The following is a 27,171-nucleotide window of genomic DNA, read 5'->3' as shown; positions in this document are numbered from 1 at the left end:
TTATTGTGCATACATTAATTATTACAATCGATTAACCTACAGATGTGACTCATTACCCTAAACATTTTTTTTTTATTATTACGATGGATAAGTAAAAACATTATGCATGAAATGGAATTCAATAGATTTTAATTGATATAGGCAACAACAACAACAAAAAGTTGCCATAATAGTTTCTGAAATAATTAGGGCTACAGCAATGTGGTGTTAAAGTGTGACAGTGGTTATTGGAAAAGGTTCCGCTGCCAGCTGACTGCACCCTCTGGCGAGTTGAAGTTGTCCTTGTTCTCTGACATTCTTGACTTCACTGGCTTAATTATGGCTGGAACCTGCCCCGATATCCAGCATGGACTCTGTAGGAGCCTCGGAGCGCCACTGGACAACAGTGGTGGAAAAAGTACCCAACTGTCATACTTGAGTAAAAGTAAAGATACCTTAATAGAAAATTACTCAAGTAAAAGTCACCCAGTAAAACACTATTTGAGTAAAAGTCTAAAAGCATTTGGCTTAAAATATACTTAAGTATCAAAACTAAATGTAATTGCTAAAATACACTTAAGTATCAAAAGTAAAAGTATAAATCCTTTCAAATTCCTTATATTAAGCAAACCAGGCACAATTTTCATGTTTTTTATTTATTTACAGATAGCCAGGGGCACACTCCAACATTCAGACATAATTTACAAACAAAGCATGTGTGTTTAGTGAGTCCACCAGATCAGAGGCAGTAAGGATGACCAGGGATGTTCTGTTGATAAGTGAGTGAATTGGACAATTTTCCTGTCCTGCTAAGCATTCAAATGTAACGAGTATTTTGGGGTGTCAAGGAAAATGTATTGAGTAAAAAGTACAATATTTTCTTAAGGAATGTAGTGAAGTAAAAGTTGTTAAAAATATAAATAGTAAAGTACAGATACCCAAAAAAACTACTTCAGTTGTACTTTAAAGTAATTTTACACCACTGCTGGCCAGGCATCACCACTCCACTCCCCACATCCTCCCTGTCCACCAACTCTGGAGGTGAGCACACCGCACTCTTCTGCGACCTCAGGAAGTTGAGAAGAGCCGTTGCGGCCAGGATGAGATCAGGACCGATCTCAAAGGCATTTTCCACACAGCGCCTTGCTCTTCAAAGCCTTGCTTGAAAAAAGAAAACCATGGAATTATAATACACAAAACACACATTTGCTGGAGAGGCTGGATCAGCAGCCAAATGAATACGGGGTTGGCTTGGTTAGATACATCTCCCTATTATTTAACAAGCTTCAGCAAGTTTTCAGGCTTATTAGTCTATATATCTGACCAAATTATAAAGATGTTAGAGACTGTCAAAATGTCAGTACTTTTGCCCATTTTAAACTGAGTTGAGTGTGTGTCTGGCTTCTTTCCTTGTCTGCTAAACAAACTTTAGGAGGCAGGGCACAGCCTGGTTGCAAGCAAACAGTGTACATACAGTGCCTTCGGAAAGTATTCAGACCCCTTGACTTTTTCCACATTTTGTTACGTTACAGCCTTATTCTAAAATGGATTAAATTGTTTTTTCCCCCCTCATCAATCTACACACATATTAATACCCCATTATGACAAAGCAAAAACAGGTTTAGAAATGTCACATTTACTTAAGTATTCAGACCTTTAACTCAGTACTTTGTTGAAGCACCTTACAGCCTTGAGTCTTCTTGGGTATGACGCTACAAGCTTGGCACACCTGTATTTGGGGAGTTTCTCCCATTCTTCTCTGCAGATCCTCTCAAGCTCTGTCAGGTTGGATGGGGAGTGTTGCTACACAGCTATTTTCAGGTCTCTCCAAAGATGTTCCATCAGGTTTAAGTCCAGGCTCTAGCTGGTCCACTCAAGGACATTCTGAGACTTGTCCCGAAGTCACTCCTGCATTGTCTTGGCTGTGTGCTTAGGGTCGTTGTCTTGTTGGAAGGTGAACCTTCACGCCAGTCGCTCTGGAGCAGGTTTTCATCAAGGATCTCTCTGTACTTTGCTCCGTTCATCTTTCCCTCAATTTCCCAGTCCCTGCCGCCGAAAAACATCTCCACAGCATGATGCTGCCACCACCATGCTTCACCGTAGGGATGGTGCCAGGTTTCCTCCAGAAGTGACGCTTGGCATTCAGGCCAAAGAGTTCCATCAGACCAGAGAATCATGTTTCTCATGGTCTGAGAGTCGTTTAGGCAAACTCCTAGAGGGCTGTCATGTGCCTTTTACTGAAGAGTGGCTTCCGTCTACCATAAAGGCCTGATTGGTGGAGTGCTGCAGAGATGGTTGTCCTTCTGGAAGGTTCTCCCATCTCCACAGAGGAACTCTGGAGCTCTGTCAGAGTGATCATCGGGTTCCTGGTCACCTCCCTGACCAAGGCCTTTCTTCCCTGATTGCGCAGTTTGGCAGGGCGGCCAGGTCTAGGAAGAGTCTTGGTGGTTGCAAACTTCTTCCATTTAAGAATGATGGAGGCCACTGTGTTCTTGGGGACCTTCAATGCTGCAGAAATGTTTTGGTACCCTTCCCCAGATCTGTGCCTCCACACAATCCTGTTTCCGAACTCTACGGACAATTCCTTCAACCTTATGGCTTGGTGTTTGCTCTGACATGCACTGTCAACTGTGGGACCTTATATAGACAGGTGTGTGCTTTTCCAAATCATGTCCAATCAATTTAATTTACCACAGGTGGACTCCAATGAAGTAGAAACATCAAGGATGATCAATGGAAACAGGATGCACCGAAGCTCAATTTCGAGTCTCATAGCAAAGGGTATTTCTCCCTGTTGCTATGGTGTCTACTAATGGCAAACACTCAAGTCCATTACCTAGTTTCTGGGGATGTAGACAAGAGGACGGCCTATCCCCAACGTTATTCATTCTGTCGCTAGAGCCTTTAGCACAACATCTAAGGCAGAATGTAATTGCTTCTCCTGTACTGATTAAATCTTCCTCTCATTTCATTCACTATATGCGGATGACTTTCTCCTATATACGACAAATATTCAGAATTCAATCTCATCTTTATTATCCACATTTGAAGAATTCTAATTGCTGTCCGGGTATAAGATTAATGCTGATTTTTGTCCAATTTATGTTGCTTAATGAAGCGGCCAAGAAAGTTTCACTTCCCTCAACAATTCCTATGAAAACACAGTTCACTTATTTGGGTATTAGTATACAAACATCTTTGCATGGTCTGGTGAAGTTTAATTATGACAAACTTTACAAGGACGTTGAATGAGATTTAACCATTTCGGAGAAGTTGCCTGCTTCTTTTACAAACTAGGGTTGCTTCCATAAAGATGAATGTCTTGCCATGTATTAGTTTCCTGAATATGATGATCCCACTCCCTCTACCAGTAGGCTATTGGGAATGATTGATAAACGTATACATAAATACCTTTGGAATGCCAACCATCCAAAGATTAGGTTTGAGGTGTTACAACGACAGAAGTGTAATTTTGGACTTGCATTACCAAATTGTTGTATTTACCACCAATCTTTCCAGTTACGCCCACTTAGATCATGGTTTGATTAGTCTACATCAGTCTCTTGGAGAACTATGGAGGAATAACTTATTTCACCTATTAGATTGCAGGATGTGTTATTTTCTGGTATATCTAATAAGAAATGCATGTTGTATTTTGGTTCTATTATTTATAATACAATAGAGCATTTTAGGAAGGTTGAGAAGTGTGTAGGTGGTAACTGGAAATGGCATCTCCATACCCCTCTGTGGCATAACAAGACTATCACTTCCGGTAATTAACCTTTTGAGTCTAGAGCCTGGTCTGCAAAAGGGGTCAATAATCTAGGGGATATATTCAACTCAAAAGGGTCTCCTTAGTTTTCAGGAACTCAGTCTTCCTTTTGATTTGCCAGGGTCATTATTATTTCTATATATTAGACTGCAGTCAGCGCTTCCTGCCTATGGTGTCCCATGGGGTACAAGTTTGGGAAGGTACCCGGTGAGACTGGATTTTTACATTCTCGTCCAGAGGTTTTGTGTCTGCTATTTATTCTCATCTTCACCTATTAAAGCAGAAATATCTTTCAATGGTTAAAGCAGAAAGATCTTCCAATGGTTAAAGCATGGGTAAATGATTTGGCTGTCGATGATGAGGCTATTGATTGGGAGAATGTCTGGGAGAATATATTTCACTTGAAGAACCCAAACTGTCAATTCATTCATTTAAACTTGGTCAGATCTTACTGGACACCACTTGTAAGATTTCATGCACAACAGGCTCAGAGCCCATACTGTGACCTATGTAACCTCAATACACTTGGCACATACAAACATATGATATGGGATTGTCCTGAGGTTTACGAGTTGGAGGAAAGTGTTGTATATTCTCTGACATGATTGATAAAACTGTACCCCTTGAACTAATTATGCTGTTGCTTAACGACGATACAGGTATGCAGCTGAATGAGAAACAGTGGAAAGTTAGGCTAGCTGGGTTGAATGCTGCCAAAAAACTTGTTCAGCGCTGGTTGCCACCACATTAACTTCATATGGGCTCCCGAGTGGCGCAGCGGTCTAAGGCACTGCATCTCAGTGCTTGAGGCGTCACTACAGACCCCCTGGTTCGATTCCAGGATGTATCACAACCGGCCGTGATTGGGAGTCCCATAGGGCAGCGCACAACTGGCCCAGCGTCGTCCGGGTTTGGCCGGTGTAGGCCGTCATTGTAAATAAGAATTTGTTCTTAACTGACTTGCCTAGTGAAATAAAAGGTTAAATATATAAGGAAATGGCTAGCATAGTTTCAGGACGTAATTATGTTGGAGTTATCCACTGCCCATGTGAATAAAGCCAGTCCTAGCACTTTGGAAACATAGAAAGTAGCCGCCTCAAATCTCTAAACTGATGGATATGATGTAGGTGTGTGATGTAAAATGCTTACTTGATGGTGTTGTAATAGGAAATGACTTGGCTGTGTAGTGCAGTGTTTCTTTTAATTTGATAAAAACCATATCTATCTATCTATCTATCTATCTATCTATCTATCTATCTATATATATATCTATATTTGATGGGTTGTCCAAGGTTGGGGATAGGGTGGGGCCGACAGGGGTATGTTTGGAATGGATGGGAGGGTGTGTAAGTAAAAAAAGAATAATAAGGAAGTGTAATATTGTATTTGTATGACTGTATTGCCCTTGTTACCCAATGAAAAACAATTGTTGGCAAAATTGTTTGTATTTTTCATACATTTACAAAAAATTATTACAACCTGTTTTTGCTTTGTCATTATGGGGTATTGTGTGTAAATTGATGAGGCTGTAACATAAAGTGTGGAAAAAGTCAAGGGGTCTGAATACTTTCCGAATTTCAATTTTAGTCATTTAGCAGACGCTCTTATCCAGAGCGACTTACAGTTAGTGAGTGCATACATTTTTTCATACCGGTCCGAATGCACTGTATATGATGGTGTGTGTATAGACAGTTTATGAATCGAAAAGGTGTGTACAGCAGTAGTTATATAGGCTGAGCCTTGACTAGAATACGTGCCTTCAGAAAGTATTCATACCCCTTGACTTATTCCATCCACATTTTGTTGTGTTACAGCCTGAATTCAAAATGGATTTTTTTTAAATTCTCACCCATCTACACACAACAACTCATAATGACAAAGTGCCCCCCCCCCAAAAATACATTTTTGCACATTTATTGAAAATGAAATACAGAAATCTCATGTACTTAAGTATTCACACCCCTTTGATATGACACTCCAAATTGAGCTCAGGTGCATCCAATTTCCTTTGATCATCCTTGAGATGTCACTACAATTTGGGAGTCCACCTGTAGCCAATTCAATTGTTTGGACATGATTTAGAAAGAAACATACCTGTCTATATAAGGTCCCACAGTTGACAGCGCATGTCAGAGCAGAAACTATACCATGAAGTCCAAGGATCTGTCCATATATCTCCGAGATAGAATTGCGATGATGCATATACAGTGGGGAGAACAAGTATTTGATACACTGCCGATTTTGCAGGTTTTCCTACTTACAAAGCATGTAGAGGTCTGTAATTTTTATCATAGGTACACTTCAACTGTGAGAGACGGAATCTAAAACAAAAATCCAGAAAATCACATTGTATGATTTTTAAGTAATTAATTTGCATTTTATTGCATGACATAAGTATTTGATCACCTACCAACCAGTAAGAATTCCGGCTCTCACAGACCTGTTAGTTTTTCTTTAAGAAGCCCTCCTGTTCTCCACTCATTACCTGTATTAACTGCACCTGTTTGAACTCGTTACCTGTATACAAGAAACCTGTCCACACACTCAATCAAACAGACTCCAACCTCTCCACAATGGCCAAGACCAGAGAGCTGTGTAAGGACATCAGGGATAAAATTGTAGACCTGCACAAGGCTGGGATGGGCTACAGGACAATAGGCAAGCAGCTTGGTGAGAAGGCAACAACTGTTGGCGCAATTATTAGAAAATGGAAGAAGTTCAAGATGACGGTCAATCAACCTCGGTCTGGGGCTCCATGCAAGATCTCACCTCGTGGGGCATCAATGATCATGAGGAAGGTGAGGGATCAGCCCAGAACTACACGGCAGGACCTGGTCAATGACCTGAAGAGAGCTGGGACCGCAGTCTCAAAGAAAACCATTAGTAACACACTACGCCGTCATGGATTAAAATCCTGCAGCGCACGCAAGGTCCCCCTGCTCAAGCCAGCGCATGTCCAGGCCCGTCTGAAGTTTGCCAATGACCATCTGGATGATCCAGAGGAGGAGTGGGAGAAGGTCATGTGGTCTGATGAGACAAAAATAGAGCTTTCTGGTCTAAACTCCACTCGCCGTGTTTGGAGGAAGAAGAAGAATGAGTACAACCCCAAGAACACCATCCCAACCGTGAAGCATGGTGGTGGAAACATCATTCTTTGGGGATGCTTTTCTGCAAAGGGGACAGGACGACTGCACCGTATTGAGGGGAGGATGGATGGGGCTATGTATCGCGAGATCTTGGCCAACAACCTCCTTCCCTCAGTAAGAGCATTGAAGATGGGTCATGGCTGGGTCTTCCAGCATGACAACGACCCGAAACACACAGCCAGGGCAACTAAGGAGTGGCTCCGTAAGAAGCATCTCAAGGTCCTGGAGTGGCCTAGCCAGTCTCCAGACCTGAACCCAATAGAAAATCTTTGGAGGGAGCTGAAAGTCCGTATTGCCCAGTGACAGCCCCGAAACCTGAAGGATCTGGAGAAGGTCTGTATGGAGCAGTGGGCCAAAATCCCTGCTGCAGTGTGTGCAAACCTGGTCAAGACATACAGGAAACGTATGATCTCTGTAATTTCAAACGAAGGTTTCTGTACCAAATATTAAGTTCTGCTTTTCTGATGTATCAAATACTTATGTCATGCAATAAAATGCAAATTAATTACTTAAAAATCATACAATGTGATTTTCTGGATTTTTGTTTTAGATTATGTCTCTCACAGTTGAAGTGAACCTATGATAAAAATTACAGACCTCTACATGCTTTGTAAGTAGGAAAACCTGCAAAATCAGCAGTGTATCAAATACTTGTTCTCCCCACTGTATCTGGGGAAGGGTATACACATTTCTAGAGCAGGGGTCACAATCAAGTTCAGAAATATGCATTTTCAAAACGCAGACCGTCAAAAAAAAATCTGCGTTTTATACAGTGGGGAAAAAAAGTATTTAATCAAATCAAATCAAATCAAATTTTATTGGTCACATGCGCCGAATACAACAGGTGCAGACATTACAGTGAAATGCTTACTTACAGCCCTTAACCAACAGTGCATTTATTTTAAACAAAAAAGTAAGAATAAAACAACAACAAAAAAGTGTTGAGAAAAAAAGAGCAGAAGTAAAAATAAAGTGACAGTAGGGAGGCTATATATACACAATAGAATAAAGTGACAGTAGGGAGGCTATATATACAGGGGGGTACCGTTGCATAGTCAATGTGCGGGGGCACCGGCTAATCAGCCACCAATTGTGCAAGTTCTCCCACTTAAAAAGATGAGAGAGGCCTGTAATTTTCATCATAGGTACACGTCAACTATGACAGACAAAATGAGGAAAAAAAATCCAGAAAATCACATTGTAGGATTTTTAAAGAATTTATTTGCAAATTATGGTGGAAAATAAGTATTTGGTCAATAACAAAAGTCTCTCAATACTTTGTTATATACCCTTTGTTGGCAATGACAAAGGTCAAACGTTTTCTGTAAGTCTTCACAAGGTTTTCACACACTGTTGCTGGTATTTTGGCCCATTCCTCCATGCAGATCTCCTCTAGAGCAGTGATGTTTTGGGGCTGTCGCTGGGCAACACAGACTTTCAACTCCCTCCAAAGATTTTCTATGGGGTTGAGATCTGGAGACTGGCTAGGCCACTCCAGGACCTTGAAATGCTTCTTACGAAGCCACTCCTTCGTTGCCCGGGCGGTGTGTTTGGGATCATTGTCATGCTGAAAGACCCAGCCACGTTTCATCTTCAATGCCCTTGCTGATGGAAGGAGGTTTTCACTCAAAATCTCACGATACATGGCCCCATTCATTCTTTCCTTTACACAGATCAGTTGTCCTGGTCCCTTTGCAGAAAAACAGCCCCAAAGCATGATGTTTCCACCCCCATGCTTCACAGTAGGTATGGTGTTCTTTGGATGCAACTCAGCATTCTTTGTCCTCCAAACACGACGAGTTGAGTTATTACCAAAAAGTTATATTTTGGTTTCATCTGACCATATGACATTCTCCCAATCCACTTCTGGATCATCCAAATGCACTCTAGCAAACTTCAGACGGGCCTGGACATGTACTGGCTTAAGCAGGGGGACACGTCTGGCACTGCAGGATTTGAGTCCCTGGCGGCGTAGTGTGTTCCTGATGGTAGGCTTTGTTACTTTGGTCCCAGCTCTCTGCAGGTCATTCACTAGGTCCCCCCGTGTGGTTCTGGGATTTTTGCTCACCGTTCTTGTGATCATTTTGACCCCACGGGGTGAGATCTTGCGTGGAGCCCCAGATCGAGGGAGATTATCAGTGGTCTTGTATGTCTTCCATTTCCTAATAATTGCTCCCACAGTTGATTTCTTCAAACCAAGCTGCTTACCTATTGCAGATTCAGTCTTCCCAGCCTGGTGCAGGTCTACAATTTTGTTTCTGGTGTCCTTTGACAGCTCTTTGGTCTTGGCCATAGTGGAGTTTGGAGTGTGACTGTTTGAGGTTGTGGACAGGTGTCTTTTATACTGATAACAAGTTCAAACAGGTGCCATTAATACAGATAACGAGTGGAGGACAGAGGAGCCTCTTAAAGAAGAAGTTACAGGTCTGTGAGAGCCAGAAATCTTGCTTGTTTGTAGGTGACCAAATACTTATTTTCCACCATAATTTGCAAATAAATTCATAAAAAATCCTACAATGTGATTTTCTGGAGAGAAAAAAAATCTCAATTTGTCTGTCATAGTTGACGTGTACCTATGATGAAAATTACAGGCCTCTCTCATCTTTTTAAGTGGGAGAACTTGCACAATTGGTGGCTGACTAAATACTTTTTTCCCCCCACTGTATTAGAAGTCAAGTGTTTTTTGCTTCAATAGTGATCAGGGGCGCGCAACTAAAGTTTTCCTTCAGAGAAAATACATTAGTGCAACACATTCGGCGGAAAATAGCTTCATTTTTATCAGATGACAACAGAAGTGCAACGCTATTTGGCTAGCAGACACACAAGCTAGCAGGTCCACTTCCAAGATGGCGAAGTAGTGCAGTCCTGTTTCTGTCGTGTGTCTGTAAATAGCCTGTAAATACCCTGTTTTTTGTATTTTTCGTACATATTTCCCTATCAGACTTTTCATCCTTCTACAAAATATACTTTCCTGCAACCCGCCTCACTCAATGTGGAACAGATTCTATTATTGACTTACCTTCTATCTAGAATCTAGAATCTCCAGTTGAAACTAGCTAGCCAGCTAACTAGCTACTTGCTATTAGCCACAGCTAGCGGTGTTTCACCCAGAACATTGGATTTTTTTCCGCGGGATTAATTTTAATCACTGGACATTGATCACCGGATATTCGGCCAGTCTGCACAGCGCGTTATCGACCCAGAACATATCAGTTTTTCCGCCGGAATCACTGGACCTTTAACTCCGGATTCATCGCTACCAGCTGGCTACAACAAAACGGACGCTGTGGTCTGGCTAATCATCCTGAGCTAGGCCCATCTCCCGGCTATCTACCTCTCTGTCAACCGGACGGGACCCCCTAGTGTTGACACGGAGCCCCGCCGATCCTACACGACTGGTCTGCCGACGAAATCGTCTGATGTGGTTACGACGTTAACCACGAAGATTCCATCCATCTGCTAGCCCTGGCCCGCTAGTACACGCTAGCCGTGGCCTCTTACTCATTAGCGCTTCACCACCGGACCTTATGATAACTCAGCTATACAGCTGATATCTGCTGGACTGTTCCTTTTTACGGTACTACATCCTGTTTATGTTTAGCCTCAGCCCAAACATGGTTAGTTTATTGTTGTTTCGGTTATTTCTAATGTACTATATCACTGTAGACCCCCCAGCCTAGCTAAACCTGCCTTAGATAGCTCCTTTGTCCCTCCCCCCATACACTCAGAGACCGACTCAATTGATGCCTCTAGAGATACTATCTCTTTCATTGTTACCCAACGCTTAGGTTTACCTCCACTTTACTCATATCCTTCCATATCCTTGTCTGTACATAATGCCCTGAATCTTTTCTATAACACCCGGAAATCTGCCCCCTTTATTCTATGTACCCAACGCACTAGAAGACCAGTTCTTAAAGCCTTTAGCCGTATCCTTATTCTAGTCCTCCTCTGTTCCTCTGGTGATGTAGAGGCTAACCCAGGCCCTGCAGCCCTCAGTATCACTCCTACTCCCCAGGCGCTATCATTTGATGACTTCTGTAATCGCAAAAGTCTTGGTTTCTTGCACATAAATATCAGAAGTCTACTTCCTAAGTTTGAGTTATTCACTGCGTTAGCACACTCTGCCAACCCTGATGTTCTAGCAGTGTCTGAATCCTGGCTCAGGAAGGCCACAAAAAATTCTGAAATTTCCATCCCCAACTATAACATTTTCCGTCTAGATAGAACTGCCAAAGGGGGTGGAGTTGCAATCTACTGTAGAGATAGACTGCAGAACTCTATCATACTATCCAGGTCTGTGCCCAAACAGTTTGAGCTTCTACTTCTAAAAATCCACCTTTCCAGAAATAAGTCTCTCACTGTTGCCGCTTGCTACAGACCCCCCTCAGCCCCCAGCTGTGCCCTGGACACCATATGTGAATTGATTGCCCCCCATTTATCCTCAGAGTTTGTACTGCTTGGTGACCTAAATTGGGATATGCTTAATACCCCAGCCATCCTACAATCCAAGCTAAATGCCCTCAACCTCACGCAAATTATCAACGAACCTACCAGGTACAACCCTAAATCCGTAAACATGGGTACCCTCATAGATATCATCCTGACTAACATACCCTCTAAATACACCTCAGCTGTCTTCAACCAGGATCTCAGCGATCACTGCCTTATTGCCTGCGTCCGTAACGGGTCCGCGGTCAAACGACCACCCCTCATCACTGTCAAACGCTCCCTAAAACACTTTAGCGAGGAGGCCTTCCTAATTGACCTGGCCCAGGTATCCTGGATGGATATAGATCTCATTCCGTCAGTAGAGGATGCCTGGTTGTTCCTTAAAAGTAATTTCCTCTCAATCTTAAATAAACATGCCCCATTCAAAAAATACAGAACTAAGAACCGATATAGCCCCTGGTTCTCCTCAGACTTGACTGCCCTTGACCAGCACAAAAACATCCTGTGGCGTACAGCATTAGCATCAAATAGCCCCCGCGATATGCAACTTTTCAGGGAAGTTAGGAACCAATATACACAAGCAGTCAGGAAAGCAAAGGCTAACTTTTTCAAACAGAAATTTGCATCCTGTAGCACTAACTCCAAAAAGTTTTGGGACACTGTAAAGTCCATGGAGAATAAGAGCACTTCCTCCCAGCTGCCCACTGCACTGAGGCTAGGAAACACTATCACCACCGATAAATCTACAATAATCGAGAATTTCAACAAGCATTTTGCTACAGCTGGCCATGCTTTCCATCTGGCTACCACTAACCCGGCCACCAACTCTGCACCCTCTGCTGCAACTTGCCCATGCCCCCCCCGCTTCTCCTTCACACAAATTCAGACAGCTGATGTTTTGAAAGCGCTGCAAAATCTGGACCCCTACAAATCAGCTGGGCTAGACAATCTGGACCCTTTCTTTCTAAAACTAGCCACCGAAATTGTCGCAACCCCTATTACTAGTCTGTTCAACCTCTCTTTCATAACGTCTGAGATCCCCAGAGATTGGAAAGCTGCCGCGGTCATCCCCCTCTTCAAAGGGGGTGACACTCTAGATCCAAACTGCTACAGACCTATATCCATCCTGCCCTGCCTTTCGAAAGTATTCGAAAGCCAAGTTAACAAACAGATCATCGACCATTTCGAATACCACCGTACCTTCTCCGCTATGCAATCCGGTTTCCGAGCTGGTCACGGGTGCACTTCAGCCACGCTCAAGGTCCTAAACGATATTATAACCGCGATTGATAATAGACAGTACTGTGCAGCCGTCTTCATCGACCTGGCCAAGGCTTTCGACTCTGTCAACCACCGTATTCTTATTGGCAGACTAAATAGCCTTGGTTTCTCAAATGACTGCCTCGCCTGGTTCACCAACTACTTCTCAGATAGAGTTCAGTGTGTCAAATCGGAGGGCCTGTTGTCTGGACCTATGGCAGTCTCTATGGGGGTGCCACAGGGTTCAATTCTTGGGCCGACACTTTTCTCCGTGTATATCAATGATGTCGCTCTTGCTGCTGGTGACTCTCAGATCCACCTCTACGCAGACAACACCATTTTGTATACATCTGGCCCTTCATTGGACACTGTGTTAACAAACCTCCAAACGAGCTTCAATGCCATACAACAATCCTTCAGTAGCCTTCAACTGCTCTTAAACACTAGTAAAACTAAATGCATGCTTTTCAATCGAACGCTGCTAGCACCCGCCCACCCGACTAGAATCACCACTCTCGACGGGTCTGACCTAGAGTATGTGGACAACTACAAATATCTAGGTGTCTGGTTAGACTGTAAACTCAACTTCCAGACTCACATAAAGAATCTCCAATCCAAAGTTAAATCTAGAATCGGCTTCCTATTTCGCAACAAAGCCTCCTTCACTCATGCTGCCAAACATGCCCTCGTAAAACTGACTATCCTACCGATCCTTGACTTCGCCGATGTCATTTACAAAATAGCCTCCAACACTCTACTCAGCAAATTGGATGTAGTCTATCACAGTGCCATCCCTTTTGTCTCCAAAGCCCCATACACTACCCACCACTGTGACCTGTACGCTCTTGTTGGCTGGTCCTCACTACATGTTCGTCGTCAAACCCACTGGCTCCAGGCCATCTATAAATCACTGCTAGGCAAATCCCCGCCTTATCTTAGCTCATTGGTCACCATAGCAGCACCCACCCGTAGTCTGCGCTCCAGCAGGTATATCTCACTGGTCATTCCCAAAGCCAACACCTCCTTTGGCCGCCATTCCTTCCAGTTCTCTGCTGCCAATGACTGGAACGAATTGCAAAAATCTCTGAAGCTGGAGACTCTTATCTCCCTCAATAACTTTAAGCATCAGTTGTCAGAGCACCTTACCGATCACTGCACCTGTACACAGCCCATCTGAAATTAGCCCACCCAACTACCTCATCCCTATATTGTTATTTATTTTGCTCTTTTGCACCCCAGTATCTCTATTTGCACATAATCTCTTGCACATCTAGCATTCCAGTGTTAATACTATTGTAATTATTCTGCACTATAGCCTATTTATTGCCTTACCTCCATAACTTGCTACATTTGCACACACTGTATATATATTTTCTGTTGTATTTCTGACTTTTTTTTTTTTTTTTTACCCCATATGTAACTCTGTGTTGTTTTTATTGCACTACTTTGCTTTATCTTGGCCAGGTCGCAGTTGTAAATGAGAACCTGTTCTCAACTGGCTTACCTGGTTAAATAAAGGTGAAATAAAAAAATAAAAAAATAAAAAAAGTAAATGAGCTTACAATGAAAAAGCAAGGTCTTTTTTGCAAAAACTATGCATGGCCAACATATGTCTAATGTTTATCATAGAAATAATGTAGCCAGCTACATTTCCTAATGTTTTGTTTAAAGTTAATCTTGCATTTACTGGAGAAAAGTATGCTACACCGAGAAAAGTACTAACACATCAGTCTGTCTGCTCATAGAATGCCCATTCGTGAATTCTCATTTGAGTGGAAAAGTGCAACTGAAGTACAAAATTTGTCTGATGCCGAGCAGAAATCACAAGAAGCATTTTAGAGCTGTGTTTACAAAACGCTGCAAGATATTTATGCATTTTATAAAAACAATTGTGTGTGAAAAACACATAATTCTGCATTAACACGACCCCTGTAGAGTGTGCCTAGAGCTGGCCTTCAGACCAAACTCAGCAACCAGGCCAGAAGGACCTTGGTCAGGGAGGTGACCAAGAACCCAATGACCACTCTGACAGAACTACAGAGCTGCTTGCTGAGATGGGAGAACCTGCCAGAAGGACAAAAGTCTCTACAGCACTTCATCAATCTGGCCTTTATGGGAGAGTGGCCAGACAGAAGCCACATGACAGCACGAAAGACCGAGCATAAGGCAAAATATTCTGTGGTCTTATGAGACAAAAATTGAACTCTTTGGCCTGAATGCAAAGCGCAATGTCTGGAGAAAACCAGGCACAGCTCATCACCTGTCTAACACAATCCCTACCGTGAAGCATGGTGGTCGCAGCATCACGCTATCGGGATGCTTTTCAGCGGCAGGGACTGGGAGACTGGTAAAGATGGAGGAAACAATGAATGGAGCCAAATACAGGCAAATCCTAGATGAGAATCTGTTTCAGAGTGCAAACGACCTTAGACTGGGGGCGAAGATTTACGTTCCAACAGGACAATGACCCCAAGCAACACAGCCAAAGCAATGCTGGAATGGCTTCAGAACAAGAATCTGAAAGTCCTTGAGTGGCCCAGCCAAAGCCCAGACTTGAATCCCATTGAAAATCTGTGGAAAGACTTGAAGGTTGCTAATCACCGCCGATCCCCATATAACTCAACAGAGTTTGAGAAAATCTGCAAGAAGAATGGAAGAAAATCCCCAAATCCAGATGTGCAAAGCTGATACAGACATACCCAAGATGACTCAAAGCTGTAATCGCCGCCAAAGGTGCTTCTACAAAGTATTGACTCAGCGGTGTGGATACTTATGTAAATGTGATATTCCTGTATTTGATTTTCAATAAAATTGGCAACATTTTCTAAAAACACGTTTTCACTGTCATTATGGGGTATTGTGTGCAGGTGGCTGAGAAAAATATATATTTAATCCATTTTGAATTCAGGCTCGAACACAAATGGGGAAGAAGTCAAGGGGTATGAATACTTTCTGAAGTGGGTAAAACAGTATGTAAACATTATTAAAATGACCAGTGTTCAATGACTATGTATAGGGGCAGCAGTCTAAGGTGCAGGGTAGAGTACCGGTGGTAGCCAGCTAGTAACAGTGACTAAGTTTAGGGCAGGGTAGTGGGCGGAGGCAGGCTAGTGGTGACTATTTAACAGTTTGATGGCCTGGAGATAGAAGCTGTTTTTCAGTCTCTCGGTCCCAGCTTTGATGCACCTGTACCGTCTCTGCCTTCTAGATGGTAGCGGGTGAATAGGCCGTGGCTCGGGTGGCTGAGGTCCTCGATGATCTTCTTTGCCTTCCTATGACCCCCGGGGAGCTGTAGATGTCCTGGAGGGCAGGCAGTGTGCCCCTGGTGATGTGTTAGGCTGACCACACCACCCTCTGGAGAGCCCTGCAGTTGTTGACACAGCCCGACAGGATGCTCTCAATGGTGCATCTGTAGAAGTTTGTGAGGGTCTTAGGGGCCAAGCTGAATTTCTTCAGCCTCCGGAGGCAGTTGCACATTCTTCACCACACCGTCTGTGTGAATGGACCATTTCAAGGTTGTCAGTGATGTGCACGAAAAGCTTAAAGATCCATGTCATTTTCCTGGCACCACTCCGCCAGGGCCCTCACCTCCTCCCTGTAGGCTGTCTCTTCGTTGTTGGTAATCAGGCCTACCATTGTTGAGTCAGTGGTCTGATTATTAGACTTTGGCCTTTAATGCACAGTGGTCTGATTATTATTGTGAGTCTATAGAGGATGTTGACACATGAATGGTGTTCTCTCACCTATCTGGGATGAGCTTTGGCCTGTTGGCCATCTTCTCACACTGGCCTTCTAAAGGCACAGCTTATATGTCATCTATTTGCAGTGCTCTACACTGACCTTTTTCACAAGGTCAGTGTAGAGCATTTCCTGCACTTTTATTATCATTTCCACACTGTGCCATGCAGTATGATATGGGCAAAAAATATAGGCCTAGTTAATTGGTGAACTGTTGTAAATATGATTATTCTAATTATAGTTGGAATATAGTGGGCAGGACCTTGAATACATTGTTGTTTGACATGACAAAGAATGAGTAAACCAGGGAGGAATTATTGACAGCGTAGGAACCAAAGTGTTGGTCACCTACCCTTACTTCATGTAGTTAGCTAGCTAGCCAACATATTCAGTTAGCTAGCTAGCCAACATATTCATGCTTCGCATATTTCTCTCTGATAAGATACGGTTGCACAAACATGCTTATCTGGGCCTACACCAGCACCAGTCAGTACTAGCTAGCTACGTTTGCTCTGACTCTTAGTACATTTAGCACACTAGCACGCTAGCTAGCTAACACAAATTATTTTAGGAACACCTTGCTAAGAAAACACAAACTAGAAAATAGTTTGCAGACAGTAAGATACACAAATTAATAGTATATAGAACGCTTGTGAAAGCAGCATGTCACCAACATTGTTGCATCCATCTGACCATACAGAGTGAACTGCAAGAAAGTGCTTGTGACTCCGTGGTCGAGCAACTGCTCTCTCCTTGAGTGACAACAGGCAGGGCTTGGTGTGGTTAGCGGCGTGCAGCAGCAGCAGGACAGGGAGAGAGATGACTCAAGTATCAAACGGAGTAAACTATAAAAACTGATATTATACATGCCGGAGTTGCGTATCACATTTAACAAACCAAACATTGAAATACCGTTATAGAAAGTAAAGTAAAAACTCAAACCGGTCCGTGCATCAACGCCGGTATATAGTAAAATACGGTATACCGCCCAGCCCTAATAGGTAGCATAAACGTAACCACATGTAACATACGGATTTGCATTAGTATATGCATCAAAAGTCCCAACGCAAAGTTAGCCTAAACATCAATTTTCTATTACATAAAAATGATCAGAATTCGGAAGAATGCCGAAGTCATTTCGGAAAATGTTTTTCCAGGTTGTGATGTAATATGGAGGACCCGGCAAGCCAGCCTATTCCCTATAATGTAAACTCCAACAGAAATAACTTCAAAAGTATACCTTCAAATTAAACCAAACCCTTGGAAATACATAACGCCATCTAACCAGTTATCAAAGAATGTTAGCTATATGCAGTTATCTTAGCCAGCAAGCTAGCCAGCCAGCTAACGTTAGCTATTTAACCAAGTAGCTATTAGCCTAGCCAGCCTAGCCAACCATCACGGTTATGGTCGGCAAGATAGAGCCCAACTACTGGAGACCAGCTAGAACACAACTAACATATAATCGCGGAATAAAAGCAAAGAGAGAGCAGAGACTTACAGATTGATGGTTGGGGCCCATCCGATGGTAAAACGTTTAATTGAGTGCAGGCTGAGTTCGCTACCAAAGCGAGGGGGAGGTGGGCGCTTCACTGGGCCGAAAACCAAAATAGATAGATTCCAGATGCAAGTCAGCTAGTGCGGTGGCACCAAGCCAAGGTGGAAAAAGTTACAAAACTCCCATAGCCTACTTCACAGAGAACGTGCCGAAACATTAACAAAACAAAAAGGAGAATGAATGTTAGCTCAAATTCTTCAACTGATGATCAGGTGTAATGATGTTCAATAGTGAGTATACTCAGTGGTAAGCAGGAAACACAGACTTCGTCAAAGTATTAGAAGGATCCTTTAGTAATGCAATTTGCAGGCAGAAGTTAGTACAGAGCAAAGTATTGATAGCTCTCCCCAAGTTCTGCAAGGTGTCTAAGACTTATAAAGCCTCCTCAACCCTTCCTAGCGTGACTTCCCCTAACAACAACAGCTTAATAAATCTACCTATCCCTGTAAGCGCCAATCATCTTGTCAGTATTTTAATAATTTATAAAACATGGGTTTGACCGATACTTGACTCCTCATACTGGAACTAGACAGTATCATCTTGCCACATTCGACATTTCATAAGGGCTGTGGGTAGTTTAGAAATTATCCGGAAAAAAGTTAATGAATATGTAATAACCCCAAAACATAACTATGTTTGTACGTACAGGTAACCAGATCATGACTATAACTAAGTTAATAAGTATTTGACCATGCTGTGTTACATTGGTGAGTAAAAACTCATGCTACCTACCCTTTAAAGCTAGAATGGTGCTCCTAAATTAAAATGTCAGTTCTCACAGAAAAATATTTAGTCACATATGCAAGTAAATGGTCACACTGTAGAGCCCTGTATTTGTTTGAGGTGGCTGATGCAATCAGTAATGTTTTGCATTTGACTGGTCTGGTATTTGGTACTGGGTCTGGTATTTGGTACTGGGTCAAGACGCCATGGGTTGTAGTGAGTTGTAGGGCAGTCCCCGACTAAAAAAAAATATTGATCGACCAAGAGTCAAGTCATCTGTTCTTTTGACCAATCGACTGGTCAAAAATTGTAAACTTGTATTTTTCAATATATAGATATGTGTTTTAATAAAATCAACTATATGTAGGCTACTGAGCTTGTCTGATGCTTTAAGTGCACTGTGATTAAATAATTAAGACACACAAATGACTCAAGAGGGAGCCAGAAATCAAGATAGCCTAACCAGAAGAAGAAAAACCTGTTCCCGAACCACCTCCTCCAGCTGCTGCTGGCCTTCGCAGATTTTGTCATTAGGCTCCTGAAGTTGCCGTTAATAGGCTACACCAGGGGTCGGCAACCTTTTCCATTTGGAGTGCCAACTTATCTTACCATTTCTATCGTTCTGCGTGCCAGTTATGATTTTCATATGCACATTTCCGTGGAACAGTTTCATTTCTTTTATAATAAAGTCTTCATATCTCAAAATCATTGTCATGTGATTAATACAAATTCTATCTAAATAAAAATTATACAAATCTAAAAGTAACTTCTATTGCCAACTATGAAAAATAGCCTACATAAAGCCATCAAATAAAAACATTGCAGCCTGCAGGTAGAAAATATCTTGATAAAAATAAATCACATTGGCTAGGCATGGCCTGTCTGCAAGGAACTTGAAACATTTTATCAACTTGGTCCAGCCTCAAGCTTGCACTAACAAACTTGCAACATTGTATAAAGTATTCTGGACCCTCAGAGTTTCCCAGCCAGTGAGATCCAGACACACAGCTGTAGGCTATTTGCGCAAGGGATAAGAAGTAATCAGGTAGGCCTCTTTTATGACGTTTCCATCTGATCAGAGCAATACTTTCTTTTCCCCTTTCACCCAGAGTGGTTATCGAAAGGGAGAGAGCTGGAAAGATTTATAAAATAGGCTACATTGAGGAACTACTGTCATTCTCAATGGACGTAAAAACAGACTTCGTTTACTTGCTGTTTTATGTGAAGAGAAAATGACTTTGAGAAGCTCCACAGCTCATTAGTGGTGGTGAGTTAAGACAAACATAAATACTATCAGATCCCCAAATGGGCACATTTATGAGCCTACATTTGCGCGCAGGCTAGGTAGCCTAGGCCTACTTCAATGCGTAAAATCAGGTGTGCGTCCTTACTCAACATTGACAGGAGCGCTCCAAACAAAACACAATGAATAAATTGCCAACTCGTATTTTTGCACTGTTCGACTAAATAATTATTGGTCGACCAACAGCCTATCGACCAAACAATAGACTAAATGGGGTCAGCCCTAGAGAGTTGTCTGTAGCCAATGTAATAAGCAGTGTATTGATTGTTTGAGCGAGTCTGATCTGTATCGTTGGCATGCGTCTGTCTGGTTGGTTGGTTGTTTTGGTGTCCTGTCAACCCAGTCGGCCCAGCAAGACATGGAAACAGACAGACAGGAGGTCTGTCTCAAACACACACAACTGATTCCTGTGTGTGTGTGTGTGTGTGTGTTAACGAGATAGAAAGAGAGTGACCTGTGCTTTCCATTAAGCAGCCAACAAAGTGCTCTTTGAGGCCAGGAGCAGAGAGAGAAGCTAGAGGCAAAAGGCCGGGATTGTTCATGAGGAGGGAAGCTAGGGACAGAAGGCCGGGGTTGTTCATGAGGAGGGAAGCTAGGGACAGAAGGCCGGGGCTGTTCATGAGGAGGGAAGCTAGGGACAGAAGGCCGGGGTTGTTCATGAGGGGGGAAGCTAGGGAAAGAAGGCCGGGGTTGTTCATGAGGAGGGAAGCTAGGGACAGAAGGCCAGGTTTGTTCATGAGGAGGGAAGCTAGGGACAGAAGGCCTGGTTTGTTCATGAGGGAAGCTAGGGACAGAAGGCCTGGTTTGTTCATGAGGAGGGAAGCTAGGGACAGAAGGCAGGGGTTGTTCATGAGGATTGGGATCAGCAGGTGTAGCAGTAGTTCAGTGGATGATCTATTATGGGAGGTTGGTATGGTAGATCAGCAATCAGCCTCCTGCTGTGTTCTCTCAGCTCTAATGAAGCACCTCTCTCCTTCTCTCCCGCTGTCAGACACAATCTTCTTCTCTCTTTCTCCCTCCCACGCGCTCCATCTCTCACCCTCCCCCTCCCTTACGTTCCTGCTGTCAGTCTCCTGGCTTGCAGCCATCTCACATCACGCAGTCACCACCAAGACACATACACCGACTCCTCCAGCCAGTTGTTAACGCAACCCCCCCCCCACACACACACACACACACACACTTAAATCAGTGTGACACACTAGGAGCCTAACCTAGGCCCTATGGGAATCGAGTAGGACACATGCTAAGAATTCCTCTCCTCCTCTGCTCACTGACTGGCGTGGTGGGAGAGACTAACTGAACAACTCTGAATAGACATCGCATTCAAAAAAGGCTTTTCATTCAAAGGACTTACAACGTAAACAAAATCTCCCATGAGGGGATCCCAAAGATGATCAACTTTGATGTGAAAATACATAACACAATCTGCATTCAATAACTAAATACAGCCAGTCAGCCACCTCATGGCACTAATTAAGGCTAGTGCTGCACAATCCTCTGGTGCCAAGCATAATGCAGCTTATATTGATCCATGCCTTTCTCTACTGTCAAACATCTGTAACCACATTATTTACAAAATACACAGTCTTAAAATAGTGCTGTTGATTGATTAAACGCACCAGTCTAGCCCTAGTGTTAGGTTACACAGTCTCTGTTGGATTTAGACTAACTTCCTTAGACAGCCATGTCAGTGATCAGAGCTTGTGTGATGCTATACCAACTGATAGCTGTCAGTCTTGGCCCACAGAAACCATGAGTATCATTCTCCACCATCCTCGTCTCTCAGAATAACAGAATAGAGTGCTCTGTGACTGGGAGCACGCCACACCATTACTAGAAGATTCCCTTATGAAGTGAGCTATGGAGGGTAAGGTGGAGTTAGTGAGAAGGGAGAACCCCAGTGTTTGCATTCAATACAAGAGGGAAGAGACTCAGAGAGACTAGGGAACCGCCCCGATCCTATTCAAAAGTGTTTGTGTGTGTGTGTGTGTGTGTGTGTGTGTGTGTGTGTGTGTGTGTGTGTAAGCTCGCATTTCTGTGAATGTGTGTCGGTCCATTCGTCAGTCCATGTGTGTCTCCTACCCAGTACGTCCAGGGAGCTCTGGTGGTTGGAGATGATGACGTAGGGTCCCTCTGTCTGCAGGTGTTCCAAGCCGCTCACGTCAAACCTCAGACCCAGGAAGTACTTCACGTGACGAACCAGAGACCGGATCACCCTGGAAACAAAGGAAGGAACAACAATAATCAATTAAATCTTTATTTGAAAACTGTTTTCAGTGTCAAACGGTGTGACTAGAAACAAAACATAAAGACATCAACGGCAGTGTTTCAGAGCATCAGTTCTGCTCAGCCCGTGGTCACCAAGTGAGCAGACTGACTACCTACGAATTGTAATGAGTAGGCTAGTTACACTATATACACACACAAAATGTGTATATATGTGAACACCCCTTGAAATGAGTGGATTTGGCTATTTCAGCCACACCCGTTGCTGACAGGTGTATACAATCGAGCACACAGACATGCAGTCTCCATAGACAAACATTGGCAGTAGAATGGCCTTCCTGAAGAGCTCAGTGACTTTCAACGTGGCACTGTCATAGCATGCCACCTTTCCAGCAAGTCAGTTCGTAAAATTTCTGACCTGCTAGAGCTGCCCCGGTCAACTGTAAGTGCTGTTATTGTGAAGTGGAAACGTCTAGGAGCAACAACGGCTCAGCCGCGAAGTGGTAGGCCACACAAGCTCACAGAACAGGACCGCCGAGTGCACTCACTACAGAGTTCCAAACTGCCTCTGGAAGCAACGACAGCACAATAACTGTTTGTCGGGAGCTTCATAATATGGATTTCAATGGCCGAACACAAGCCTAAGATCACCATGCACAATGCCAAGCATCGGCTGGAGTGGTGTAAAGCTCGTCGCCATTGGACTCTGGAACAGTGGTGAATCACGCTTCACCATCTGGCAGTCCGACATACGAATCTAGGTTTGGCGGATAACAGGAGAACGCCATCTGCCCGAATGCATAGTGCCAACTGTCAAGTTTGGTGGAGGAGGAATAATGGTCTGGAGCTGTTTTTCAAGGCTCCTTAGTTCCAGTGAAGGGAAATCTTATCGCTACAGCTCCAGTAAGCATTCTAGACGATTCTGTGCTTCCAACTTTATGGCAACAGTTTGGGGAAGGCCCTTTCCTACCTTAAGCATGACAATAGCATCGCAGTGCTAACTGTGCCACTAGAGATCCTGGTTCGAATCCAGGCTCTGTCGCAGCTGGCCGCGACCGGGAGACTCATGGGCGGCGCACAATTGGCCCAGCGTCGTCCAGGGTAGGGGAGGGAATGGCCGGCAGGGATGTTGATAGAGCATGGCGTTTGCAACGCCAGGGTTGTGGGTTCGATTCCCACGGGGGGCCAGTATAAAAATAAAATATATGTATTCACTAACTGTAAGTCGCTCTGGATAAGAGCGTCTGCTAAATGACTAAAATGTAAATGTAATGTCCCTGTGCACAAAGCGAGGTCCATACAGAAATGGTTTGTTGAGATCAGTGTGGAAGAACTTGACTGGCCTGCACAGAGCCCTGACCTCAACCGCATCAAACACCCAACATCAGTGCCCGACCTCACTAACGCTCTTGTGGCTGAATGGAAGCAAGTCCCCCGCAGAAATGTTCCAACATCTAGTGGAAAGTCTTCTAAGAAGAGTGGAGGCTGTTATAGCAGCAAAGGGGGATGGACCAACTCCATATTAATGCCCATGATTTCGGAATGAGATGTTCGACGACTAGGTGTCCACATACTTTTGGCCATGTAGTGTATATTAAAAGTATAGTTCCTCACAGTAAGCTATTTTAAAAATCTTTCCCAACTATCTCCCCCTCAAGTCACCATTTCCTCAGTGTGAAAGAGCAATGGAAGTTATAGGCCTACTGCTGCATTGGCCTATAGGATATGAGTTCCATCTCTTTCGCCGCTAATGGCTCACGGTGTATCAATGTGTCCATATGGCAGAGGCTGGTGATGTCGCATTAGTTGACTTATCATTTTAATTCCAATTTTTATGATTAACCACGCGAAAATGATTTTGAGAAACGAAAACGTTATTATTGAAATGAAACTGTTCCACGAAAATGCACATATGAACATACGGCAACTGTACCGCCCACAACCGCAGGGCTCTCCAGAGGGTGGTGCGGTCTGCCGAACGCATTACCGGGGGGCAAACTACCCGCCCTCCAAGACACATACAGCACCCGATGTCACAGGAAGGCCAAAAAGATAATCAAGGACATCAACCACCCGAGCCACTGCCTGTTCACCCCGCTATCATCCAGAAGGCGAGGTCAATACAGGTGCATCAAAGCTGGGACCGAGAGAATGAAAAACAGCTTCTATATCAAGGCCATCAGACTGTTAAATAGCCATCACTAGCACATTAGAGCAGGGGTGTCAAACTCATTTTAGCTCAGGGGCCACATGGAGGAAAATCTATTCCCAAGTGGGCCGGACCGGAAAAATCATGGTATATATAACTTAAAAACAACAACTTCAGATTGTTTTCTTTGTTTTAATACGATCAACATACAACATAAAGCTGGAGCCTGAGGACAGTGTGTCCAAAATAGTACAAGCACAACATCACTATTAATCATAAAACACGTCAAGTTTATTTGAAAATTCTAAAGAAAAAGAACACAAACACACACTGCCTCAGTGATTAACAGAACTGTTTCACAGATCACAGAACTATATCAGGGTGTCATTTCTCAGGCAGAAATGTAGATAAAAATAATGAAATCCTGTTCCCCAAACAAGTGCAAGAACCACAGAGTCAAGAATAGGTTAAATATACAAATAAAATAAAATCAATTAAAAACAATAGCACATCAACATAAAAACATATAAACATAAAGCTGGAGCCTGAGGACAGTGTCCAAAAGCACAACATCACTATTAATCATAAAACACCTCAAGTTATTTGAAAGTTCTGAGGACAAAAAACACAAACGCACAATGCCTCAGTGATTAACAGAACTGTTTCACAGATCACAGAACTATATCAGGGTGTCATTTCTCAGGCAGAAATGTAGATAAAAATAATGAAATCCTGTTCCCCAAACAAGTGCAAGAACCACAGAGTCAAGAATAGGTTAAATATACAAATAAAATAAAATAAATTAAAAACAATAGCACATCAACATAAAAACATATAAACATAAAGCTGGAGCCTGAGGACAGTGTCCAAAAGCACAACATCACTATTAAATCATAAAACACCTCAAGTTATTTGAAAGTTCTGAGGACAAAGAACACACAAACACACAATGCCTCAGTGATTCAAAGAAGTATATCACAGAACTATATCAGGGTGTCATTTCTCAGGCAGAAATGTAGATAAAAATAATGAAATCCTGTTCCCCAAACAAGTGCAAGAACCACAGAGTCAAGAATAGGTTAAATATACAAATAAAATAAAATCAATTAAAAACAATAGCACATCAACATAAAAACATAAATCTGAAAGCGTTGCTCAAACTCCCGTAACAGTCCCGTTATTTTATCTTTGAACCGCTTCATGTCTGCCACATGTTGGGTCGCGCACACATTTTTCAGACAGGGGAAGTGAGCTGCATCACCACCGGCAAGTTGCGTCTCCCACAATGACAGCTTCAACTTGAAAGAACGTATGCTGTCATAATACTGCGTGACAACTTTGTTGCGCCCTTGCAGCTGTTTGTTCAAGTTATTCAGGTGCTCTGTAACATCCACCATAAATGCAAGGTCCTGCATCCATTCTGCGGAATGAAATTCTAACACTGGTTTGCCCTTTTCTTCCATGAACTGTTCAATTTCTTCTCGTAAATCAAAGAAACGCCTCAGCACAGCACCTCGGCTTAACCATCTTACCTCAGTGTGGTATGGCAGGCCATAGATGTGGTCTTTCTCTCTGAGAAGGCTGTCAAACTGACGGTGATTCAGGCTTCTGGATCGGATGAAATTAACAGTTTGGATGACCACCTTCATGACGTTATCCATCTTTAATGACTTGCAACACAAAGCCTCCTGGTGCAAAATACAGTGAAAAGTCAAAAAATCACGTCCTCCATTTGCAGATTGCACTTTCTCTCTGAACTTTGTCACAACACCTGCTTTTTTCCCGATCATTGAGGGCGCACCATCTGTAGCCAGGCTGACAGCGCGGGACCAGTCCACTCCGACCCTGTCCAGCGCGCCGACGAGTGCGGTAAAAATATCAGCTGCTGTCGTTGTATCTGTCATCGGCACCAACTCCACGAACTCCTCGGTGACGGTCAATGTGTCATCAACTCCGCGGATGAAAATGGCCAGTTGTGCAACATCTGTAATGTCCGTGCTTTCATCAATTGCAACCGAAAACGCAATAAATGACTTTACTTTTTGCTTCAACTGGCTGTCCAAATCCACTGAAAGATCGGAAATCCTGTCTGCAACTGTGTTTCTTGTCAGGCTGATATTTGCAAAAGCCTGCCGCTTTTCAGGGCACACAATCTCCGCTGCCTTCATCATGCATGTTTTTACAAATTCACCCTCACTAAATGGTTTTGAAGCCACTGCGATTTCATTAGCAATGAGGTAGCTAGCTTTCACTGCAGCGTCACTGATGTCTCGGCTGTGAGTAAACACAGACTGCTGTTTCTTCAGACCCGCCAACAGTTCATTCACCTTCTCTCATCTCCGCTGTCCTTGAAAGTTGTCATATTTGTCGGCATGAAGACTCACATAGTGGCGACGAAGGTTATATTCTTTCAGCACTGCAACATGCTCTGAACACACCAAACATACAGCTTTCCCATTCAATTCCGTGAATAAATAGAAGGATGACAATTTTTCTTGGAACACTCTGCACTCTGCGTCCACTTTTCTCTTTTTTGACAGAGACATATTGGGGCAATGAGGGTGCCAAAGCACATAATGTTAAAAGTAGAAGCCGTAATAAATATCGCGGGCAAAACAAAGTAGCTCATTGGCTGCACGTGCTTGACCTACTTGCTCTGCCCTGGTATAAACAGTTTGCTTGCTTAACACAATTGCTATTGCGCCATCCAGTGGACGCAATTGGAACAGCAGTTTATTTTATTGAAAAATTGCAGCGCATTTTTATACTTGACAAAATTATTATAATTTTTTTAAATAATTTTTATTTTATTTATTTTTTCAAAATCATCTCGCGGGCCGGATTAAACCCGTTTGCGGGCCT

At 43.2% G+C, this 27,171-nt stretch overlaps 1 protein-coding gene across 1 annotated transcript in view; it reads right to left on the bottom strand.

Moving 5' to 3' along the window:
* The window catches only part of LOC311127228 (1-acyl-sn-glycerol-3-phosphate acyltransferase alpha-like), a 45,283-nt gene that overhangs the window by 7,127 nt on the left and 10,985 nt on the right, over positions 1 to 27,171 (bottom strand). The window contains exon 2 of the mRNA XM_084159024.1: positions 22,017 to 22,150. Within this exon, the coding sequence (XP_084015150.1) occupies positions 22,017 to 22,150 (134 nt within the window). The remainder of the gene's footprint in view (positions 1 to 22,016; positions 22,151 to 27,171) is intronic.

This window comes from Coregonus lavaretus (genome assembly GCF_964263955.1).
Source record: "Coregonus lavaretus genome assembly, chromosome: 4".
NCBI classification, from domain to species: domain Eukaryota; kingdom Metazoa; phylum Chordata; class Actinopteri; order Salmoniformes; family Salmonidae; genus Coregonus; species Coregonus lavaretus.
This window is presented reverse-complemented; position numbering and strand designations above follow the sequence as displayed.